This window comes from Nicotiana tomentosiformis, chromosome 4, assembly GCF_000390325.3.
Source record: "Nicotiana tomentosiformis chromosome 4, ASM39032v3, whole genome shotgun sequence".
Taxonomy (NCBI): domain Eukaryota; kingdom Viridiplantae; phylum Streptophyta; class Magnoliopsida; order Solanales; family Solanaceae; genus Nicotiana; species Nicotiana tomentosiformis.
The window spans coordinates 81817337-81827683 of NC_090815.1; the positions used below are offsets into that span (position 1 = coordinate 81817337).

Below are 10347 nucleotides of genomic sequence, written 5' to 3' on the forward strand. Positions count from 1 at the left end.
CTTATCTTCGAGAGGCTACAGAACTATTAGGAAACTTCGCATACTTCATTCCTATCGTGCAAGTTTATTGATTTCAGAGTTTGAGCCTTCGTCATTTTATTCTCTCACAAATGGTGAGAATACGAGTTACAGTTACTAATGACGCTAGCCGTAGAACTAGTATTTCTAGGGGTCGTGGCAGAGGCAGAGGCTGAGGAGGAGCAAGTGCCAGAGTAGCATCTGAGTAGCCACCATTAGCTCCGATTGGGGGACAGGCACCGGAGGTGCCTGTTGCTACCCCGGGACTTCAACATACTTTAGCACAGTTCCTGAGCATGTTTGATACATTGGCTCAGGCAGGATTGATTCCGATTGCACCCATTACTTCTAAAACCGGGAGAGGATCTCAGACTCCCACCGCTCGTACTCCAAAGCAGTAGGTCCACATTGGTCAGGTTCCAGGTGTCATGCCAACACGGCCTATTATTCCAGTTCAGCCTGAGGTCAGACCAGGGGCATCTGAGGAGGAGCAGCTGAGACTTGAGAGATTCAAGAAGTATCATCCTCCTACTTTCAGTGGCTTAGCTTCAAAGGATGCACACAATTTTCTAGAGAAGTGTCATCGTATTCTCCGCACCATGTGTATTGTGGAGAGGAGCGGGGTTGATTTTAGTACGTTCCAGCTGTCAGGAGAAGTGTATCTGTTGTGGCGGGCTTATAAGGAGGGTAGCCCAGCCGATGCAGCTTCACTTTCATGGACTCAATTTTCAGAGATATTCTTGAGAGAGTTTGTTCCCCAGTCCCTTCGGGATGCATGGCACACACAGTTCGAGCAGCTGCGCCAGGGTACCATGTCAGTATCAGAGTATCTTGTTAGATTTAGTGATTTGTCCAGGCACGCACCTTCTTTGGTTTCTACAGTTAGAGAGCGAGTCCACAAATTCATTGAGGGGCTCAGTTATGATATTCGATTTTTGTTGGTCAGCCAGTTCAGTTGGCACTTCAGGCATTACGTGGTGCTTCGAATATCCATAGGTCCAAGAGTACCTATACCGGACAGCTTCGATAGCCACGTCAGTGGAGAGGTTGCTTAGAGTGTTGAGATACCATCCACATGGTGAGAAATTATCCCAGACTCCTGACAGATGTGTCACAGAGAGGTATTCAGGCTTTGAATTCTGCTCTAGTTGCTTCTATACATGCACCACCAGCTAGGGGCGGAGGTCAGGCAGGTAGAGGTCACCCTAAAGGAGGAGGTCGGGCCCATTGTTACACTCTTCCTTGTTGGGATGAGGCCGATGAACTAGATGATGTCATTACAGGTATGATTTCAGTTGATTATAGAGATGCATTTGTGTTACTTCGATCGGGTCACATTTATTGGTACCTAACGTCATATATGGTTGTGTGTTTTGCGATTCATCTATTATGTTAATGTGTTCATGCCAGTTAAGGAATTCTATTTTGATAGCCCATATTTATCGTCCTGGTTTAGTTTCTATTGAGGGTCATGAGGTTTGGGTTGACTTTTTGTTAGTTAATACAGTAGGTTTTGACGTGATTTCTAGGTGGTTTGGCCACGATTTGTGATCTAGGTGCTCTATAGGTATGAGAAGTTATTTCGTGTTGTAGTTTTGGTTCTACACTATTTAGCTACTAGAATGTTTTAGTTGATGAAATGTTTCTTTTACTTGTGATTCCGAGTGAAGGATGGGGATCTAATGTTCTTGGCGAATAGGTGTGTTTGTGCTGGGCTATGTGTCGCGGTGAGGTCATATTAAGGTAAGATCTGATGTGGTTGTTGCGTGTGTCTTGCTTCTTCCTTGTGGAATAAATTTGCAGTATGGCATTGGTGGGGGAGTTGTGCATGTTTTCTTGTTTGATGATTCTCTCATGTGTTCCTCTTTCCAAATTCAGGCATATCCGAGTTGTGCTCGTTGGGTTTGGATTGCGATGTATGTGCCCGAGTGGCATTTGATGTGGCTTGTTGATCGGATGAGTAGTTATGAGTCTCGCATGTTTCTTGCATTAGTTTCAGTGTTGTGAAGGTTTGGAACAAGGTTCATGTAAATATGAAGTTGTTTGCCGGTACCGGGGTTAGTATTGGGCAGTTGTTGTAGTTAGTATTTTTGCTATGGGCATGTGGATGATGTGCTATGTCGTGTGGTTATACCTTGTGGGTGCAAGTATGAGCTGTTATAGCTAGTTGAGTGTTTTATAGTGTGTTTTTGTGATTATAGGGTACTTCGTAGTTGTGTAAAATTTGATTCTAAGGCTTATAGGCATGAGTAGAAGGAATAATCTTCGGTTGAGATGATGTTGTCAATTTTATGTGGTTTAGGGTGACGTGGGATCACATGTGTGTATGTCGATGGAGAGTTCATACAGTGATTTGGTGCTTGGGGAAAGACTCTTGGCACGTTTGAGGACGAAAGTTTATTTAAGAGGGGAAGAATGTAACGAACCGACCGGTCATTTTGAGCTTTAGCGATATGTTCAGTGGTTCGGGGTCTTGAATAACTTCATATACCCGAAATCGAATTCGGAGGTCCGTAGGTTGATTTGTATTTTTTTACCGAAAGTTGGAAATTTAAAGGCTTACAATTTTTATAAGTTTGACCGTAGGTTGACTTTATAGCTATCGTGTTTGAATTTCTTTTTCAGGATATGGAATAGGTCCGTTTTGTCATTTGGAACTTACCTACAAAGTTTGGTGTCATTCCAAGTTAATTTGATAGGAATCGGATGCACGCTTGTGTTTTAAGAAGTTTTTGAGTTTCATGTTGAGTTCATGTGTTTTGAGGTCTGATTCATGATTTTGGATGTTATTCTGATGATTTGATCATGCGAGCGAGTTCCGTTATGTTTCTAGACTTGTGTTGATGTCTGGTTTGGATCCCCGAGGGATCGGGTGAGTTTCAGACGTGTTTCGGAGAGTTCATAGGAGGTTCAAATTTTTGGTTGTGCTCAGATCTCGCATTTGCGACTATCGCATTTGCGGGCTTCTTCATCGCATTTGTGAAGAGCACTGTGTCCTAAAGTGTTCGCATTTGCAAACTCCCCATCGCATTTGCGATACTGGCATGGGCTGGGAATTGGTCGCATTTGCGATAACTTTGATCACTTTTGCGGTAGTCCACAATTCGCAGTTGCGAGCTAATCCTTGCATTTGCGATAACAACAGAGGTATGAGGGTCTTCGCTTTTTGCAATGGTTTCTTTGCATTTGCGGGGTTCGCATTTGCGGACACCATGTCGCATTTGCGACACCTGCGACTGGACAAAAAGATGAGGGACCAGATTTTTGTTCTCATTTTCGTCTTTTGCAACCCTAGACTCGGTAGAAGGCAATTTTGAAGAGGGATGTTCATCCACAAACTTTGGGTAAGTGATTCTAATCCATTTCTAACCATATTCCATCAATATATCTTAAATTATAACATCAAAATCATGTGAATCAAAGTTGAATTTTTATAAACTTTGTTTATGTTTTGGAAAATGAGAATTTGAGTTTTGAGAGTCGATTTAGACTAGGATTTTTAAATTAATCACATATATGAACTTGTGAGGTCATGGGTAGTCGAAATCTAACATTGGACCCGGGTTTTAACCGGGCGAGCCCCGAGTTGAATTTTTTTGATTTTTGAGGAATTGTGTAAAGATCGTAGCTTTAATTATTGAAATTGATTTCTCTTGCATTATTTGATGTTATTGAGTCGATTTTGATTAGATTTGAGCCGAGAGGAGGTTAAATTTAAAGGAAAAGATATTTTTTAGTATTGATTAAGGGCTTTTGAGGTAAGTATCTTGCCTAATTTTGTGTGGGGGAACTACCTCGTAGGGATTGGTTTGATTGCTCTATTTGAACTACGTGAAAGACGTGTACCCGAGGTGACGAGTGTGTACATGACTTATATGTGGAAATTTGATTGTTTAGTCTCATAGGATTCTTATGTACATTAAAATGAAGTTGCCTTAACATGTTATCTCCCCCATTGCTAAATTTACCCTTATATGTTTTATTTGAAGTCGATTGGTTCATGTTCTATCCTTTGTTGCCAAATATACTCTTATACGCCTTAATTGAAGTTGTTTCCTTTTTTATTGCCATGTTATCTCTTTCGTAGTTGATTATCCTTAATTGATGTTATTGTTACCTCTTCTATTGTTGACATATCCTTATTTGAAGTAATTATTACATGTTATCTCTCTTATTGTTGAGTTATTCTTATTTGGAATCATTGTTACATGTTATCTCTCTAATTATTGAGTTATTCTTATTTGAAACCAATGTTACATGTTATCTCTCCTATTGTTGAGTTACTCATATTTGATAACGTTGGTACACATTATCCTTATTATTTTTGAGTTATTCTTATTTAAATCCATTATTTCGTGTTATGTCTTTCATTGGGAGCTCGTTCTACCATTTCTTTGTATTTATGATTCTTGTGCTGATTCACTTGCCGTACTTCCGTGTTGTTATTGTTGTACTCACTGTTGTTGAGCCGAGGGCTGTGTGTATTTGTGGTATTGGAATCGTTTTGAGAAAATATTGTGGCATATGGGCACATGAGGTGCGAGTTGTTATACTGTGTTGTTATGTTCTTTGCACACGTGATATTGTTGAGAGGATTGTCGAGGTTTTCGTACATGAGTTGTCCGTGCTATTGATCTTATTGATATTTGCACATGCGGCATGACAAGATGGACTATATGTGTCGGTTTACGCATATGTCGATACAAGGCGAGAATATTATTATGCGCGTGCGGCGAGACAAGGCGGGCATTTATTTTATTATTGCACACATGGAGAGCCAAGAGGGGCTATGTCAGGGATGATTTGTGATGACTTGTGTTGGCCTGGGGGCATTGTTATTGACAGTATTTGTGTAGTGGTGTGACTATCTTGTGTGAGTCATGCATTTTACATTTTGTTGTGTTGTTTCCTATGTGCCAATCGTTGTCTCTGATCTTACTTGTTGACTCGAGTTGTGATAGAATATTTGCACAAGCATACACCATAGTTAGTAACTCATACTAGTCTGAGAAGATGAATCTTGATGTTTATTAATCATTTACATGTATTCTTGTATACATGCTTTATGTGTGTGAGTTGTACCATTGGCACATGAGTTGTCCGTGTGGATATGAGATATTTCTGTTATTGGCACGTGAGTTGTCCGTGCGGTTATGAGTTATTGTTATTGCTGGCAAGTGAGTTGTCCATGCAAATATGAGATATTGCCACTTCCTTAGCACGTGAGTTGTCCGTGTAGATATGAGGTATTAATGGTGTTAGCACGTGAGTTGTCCGTGCAACATGTGAGTTAGCCGTGCGGTTGTGATTTGTAATGTGGGCACAAGATGCCAAGTGATTAGGGTTCGTAATTTGGGACCCGTGAATTGTGCTTATAAGGTGCGGTATCTGGGGAAAATTCTTGAATAAATCTTGTGTGGAAGCGGTTATTCTTATTGAGTTTTCACTTGTTTTCCTTTACTTGGTGTCACCAAACATAAGCTGTATTCAACTTACTTTACGGTGTTATTACATATTGGCTCCTTGTTGTTAATTGTTGTTCTAGTACTTATGTCACGACCCAATTTCACCTATAGGCCGTGAGGGCACCCAACATCACATCTAGGCAAGCCAACTAGTGAATCAAACATACATTTATTCTTTTAAAAATTTTCGAGTAATCAAACTCTTCTTACTTGCAATAATGGAGAAAAATATGAAAGATCCTATTAAATAAAAACCAAGAAAAATAATAAAATCCACAATTCTACTAGTGTGTGTGCCAAGATCTGGTGTCACAAGTGTATGAGCATCTAGTAAATTATAGAAAAACTATAAATACTTTCCGAAATAAAATAGACAAAGTACAAATACAAGGAGAGACACTAGTTGTTATAGAACGCCTCAGAAAGGCAGTTCACCACTAAGCTTCGGGATAGCGTGGGTACGTCCCGGTAGGTCCACCTATAACACCTGCCTCAGGTCCTGCACAAAAAGTGCAGCAAGCATAGCATGAGTACGTAAACAACGTATACCCAGTAAGTATCAAGCCTAATCTCGAAGAAGTAGTGACGAGAGGTTGACTTTGACACTCACTATGGGTCAATAATATTAAAATTAGTAACATTTAATTAAACATGATTTACATGAACAACAATAATTTCCTTATTGAGCAGAATTAATTATTCTCAAATTTCAATAATTTCTAATTTATCAATTTACTTCACAAGCTGCAATAAAATATCAAGGTATCGTTTAATTATTGTTATTAGGCACGATTTCTCCTGAGGTCATTCGGCCCGATCCAAAATGTCGTATACACTGCCAAGGGATGTGCCGCACGATCAATAGATGCATCTATACTACCGAGGCATTCGGCTCGCTCCACAAGAAAGGAGGACATTTTCTTATGAACCTCCGGAAATGAGAAGTCATTATTATAAAGCTAACACGTAAGGATGTACAACTTCTTTTAACAAATAAATGATTTACACAAAAATTCAAGTATTTGGAATTTCGATCTTTTACTATTTCCCCTAACAATTTATAATATAATCACAATATTTTAATTAAATAGACGGTGCCATTATCACAAGTATTTCATGATTTGAGTCCTAGACATAATTAGTAGCTACGCACAGACTCTTGTCACCTCGTGCTAACGTAGCCCCCACAATTAACAACAATTATTAATTTAAATCACCTATGGGATAAATTTCCTCTTACAATGTTAGACAAGAGACTAACCTTGTCTCAAAGTCTACTTCCCGATCACAACATCGCGTTAAAGTCTCAATTCGATGCCGAAATATCCAAAACTATCCAATGTTATATAAAATAATTAATACATGCTCAATAATTTGAAATTAGGCTATTAAATAAATTACCCGACCCAAAATGGTAAAATTTCTAAAATTCACCCCAGGCCCACGTGCCCGGATTTCGAAAATATTCGGAGGAAAACGTTGCCCATAATCTCAAGAACTCAAATGTACAATTTCCATCCAATTCCATAACCATTTTCGTGGTTAAAATTATATTTTTATAAAATCTAGGTTTTTTATCTAAACCCTTGATTCTCCACAATTTGCAGGTTATAATCTTCCCACAATCTATGTACTTAACTCCAAGCATGAAGAATTAACTTACCTTCAAATTGCTAGTTGAAATCCCCTCTCAAAAAGCTCCAAAATCGTCCAAGAATGGAGAAAATGGGCTTAGAAATGGCTGAGCCCCATTTTAAATACATTCTGCCAAGCAGCCCTCTAGCTTCTGCAGCTCGCAAGCCGCTTCTGCGGCTCCGCATCTGCGGAAAAGACCTTGCAGATACGATTTCCCCTTAGCCGGCTGCATTCGCTTCTGTAGTCAGAGTATTGTAGAAGCATTGTTATCATGTTTAGCTTTATATTGTTCCCTGTTAGTTTCACCCTTATACTTGTACAGGTTATTATGTCTAGTAGGTGTCTCGACTGTTCCTCGTCACTACTTTATCGAGGTTAGTTTTGATACTTACTAGGTACCGCTGTGGTGTACCCATGCTACGGTTGCTACACCTTTATTTGCAGATCCAGGTACATCGGAGTTTGTTGATCATTATCTAGCTGATCGGGCATTTCTGTGGAGACTCAAGGTATACTTGCCATCGCGTTCGCAGGCCTCAGAGTCACCTTCTAAAGTTTATTTGGTACTGTTTATTTCTATTCCCGAACAGTTGTACTTTGAGATTTTTTAGTGAACTCAGTAAAGCTTATGACTTGTACTACCAGTTTTGGGATATTGTATCGTACTTGGAATCGTTGGCTTATTATAGAAATTTGTGTTTCATGCTTAATAGTCGATTGGTTAAAATCTATTATAAATTCAGTAAGAGTTAGGTTTACCTACTCTTAGAGACTAGGTGCCATCACGACATCCTACAGAGGGAAATTTTGGGTCGTGACAATTAATCCTGGCTCTACTTATTCATATGTGTAGTCATACTTATCTACTTGTCTGAATATGCCATGTGATTTGCTTGTTAACCCTGTATCTACATCGGTTGGGGATTCCTTTATAGTGAATCGAGTGTATCGGTCATGTGTGGTCAATATATGTGGTTTTGAGATGAGAGAAGACTTTCAATTGTTAGATATGGTAGATCTTATTGTGATCTTGTGTATCGATTGGATATCTCTGTACCATGTTATTCTTGATTGTCACACAAAGATCGTGACATTGGTTATGCCAGGGTTGCCGAGGTTGGAATGGAGGGGTTCTCTTGGTCATACTCCTAGTAGAGAGATCTCATTTTTGAGGCTCAATAGATGGTTGGGAAGGAACGTTTGGTGTATGTATCTTTTGTCATAGATGTTAGTACTAAAACTCCTACTATTGAGTCAGTCCCAGTAGTGAGGGAGTTTCCATATATGTTTCTTACAGACCTACCGGTCATGCCACCCAATAGGGATATTAATTCGTCACCAGGCACTCAGCCTATCTCTATTCCACCACATAGCATGGCTCTAGATGAGTTGAAGGAATTGAAAGAGCAGTTATAAGAGTTGTTGGATAAGAGTTCATCAGGTCTATTGTATCACCTTGGGTGTGCCGGTGTTGTTTGTACAGAAGAAGGATGGGTCTATAAGAATGTGTATTGACTACAAGTAGTTGAACAAGGTTACCAACAAGAACAATTACCCACTACCATACATGATGATTATTTGATCAGCTTCAGGGTGCTAGAGTGTTCTCAATGATTGACTTGAGATCGGGGTACCATTATTTGAAGATTAGGGCTTCGGACATCCCTAAGACGGCTTTTAGGACTCGTTATGGGCATTATTAGGTTTAGGTGATGTCTTTTGGTTTGACCAATATCCCATAAGCTTTCATGCATTTGATGAATAATGTGTTCTAACATTATTTGTATTATTTTATCATTATGTTCATTGATTATATCTTGGTATACTCCCATAGTAGGGAGGAGCACAAGCAGCATTTGAGGATTGTGCTTCAGACTTCGAGGGAGAAGAAGTTGTATGGTGAGTTCTCCAAGTATGAGTTTTGGTTAGACTCGGAGATATTCTTGGGCCGCGTGGTGTACAGTTAAGGGATCAAGGTGGATCCGAAGAAGATTGAAGCACTTCAGAGTTGCCCCAAACCTTCTACCGCTACAGAGATCAGGAGTTTCTTAGGTTTGGGTGGTTACCGTCATCGCTTTGTGGAAGAGTTTTCATCTATAGCATCTCCATTGATTGAGTTGACTCAGAAGGGTGCTTTATTCAGATGGTATGACGAGTGTAAGGAGATATTTCAAAAGCTCAAGACTGCTTTGACTACAACTCCAGTTTTTGTGTTTCCTCGAGATTAGAGATGTATATTGTTTATTGTAATGCTTTGAGCGTTGGCTTCGGCGTCTGTTGATGCAGGACGGTACGATGATTGCTTATGCGCCGCGCAAGTTGAAGCCCTATGAGAACAACTACCCAGTTCGTGATTCAGAGTTGGAAGTTATTATTCACGCACTCCAAATTTGGAGGCACTGGTGAGTTTTGGATCGTGGAATTTATGCCCAATTCAACAAGTCACATCCCTAGACATGGTTCTAAGCCACAATTATGATTCATTACGTAGTTATAAAATTAATGAATCATGAATAATAAGCTCACATAGTTCAAAAAGGAATAATCATAATCCAAACATTTACCAGATACAGTCATAAACTAGCCACGCATATATGCTTATCGCCTCGCATATAAATAGCTCCTAAATCAAGAAACAAGTAGCAAATAGATCACTTATGGGGAGAATTCCTTCTTAAAAGGAGAAACAAGAGACTTACCTCCACCCGGCAAGCTTTAATCAACAACAACTGTGTTTTCCTTTAAAATCCAATATCAAACGACTCGAATCTAGTGAAATAAAACTCAATCAAGTCAAATAAAAAAAAGCCATATGAATTAATTTCAAACAATAAAGATTCAATCTTTAATTAAATCCCAAAAGTCAACAAAAGTAAACCCGGGCCCACATGGTCAAATCCGAGTAAAGGGGTAGATCTCGACTACCCATAATTTTACGAGTCCAAATATATGATTATATTTCAAAATCGAGTCAAAATCGACCCCCGAATCCCGAAATAACACCCTCTTAAGTTATAGACAAAAATCTCAAAATTCCGCTTTAAAATTTCAAATTTTAGGTGTAGAAATCCATGTGGAATCAAGATAAATAGCCAAATCCATAAAAATTACTTACCTCCAAACTTGTAGTGAAATTCCTCTTAAATTCTCCTCCTTTCGATGTCTAGGGCCAAAATATGAAATAACGGAAAAAGTCCCAAAATTAAACAACTTAAATCACTACTAGCAA

General features: G+C 39.2%; 1 protein-coding gene across 1 annotated transcript; it reads left to right on the top strand.

The window, feature by feature from the left end:
• The first annotated feature begins 446 nt into the window (after positions 1-446).
• LOC138910030 (uncharacterized) lies at positions 447-1073 on the top strand. Its single transcript, XM_070201249.1, has one exon. It carries the CDS (start codon positions 447-449, stop codon positions 1071-1073), a length of 627 nt encoding a protein of 208 aa, XP_070057350.1.
• Positions 1074-10347: the final 9274 nt, after the last annotated feature.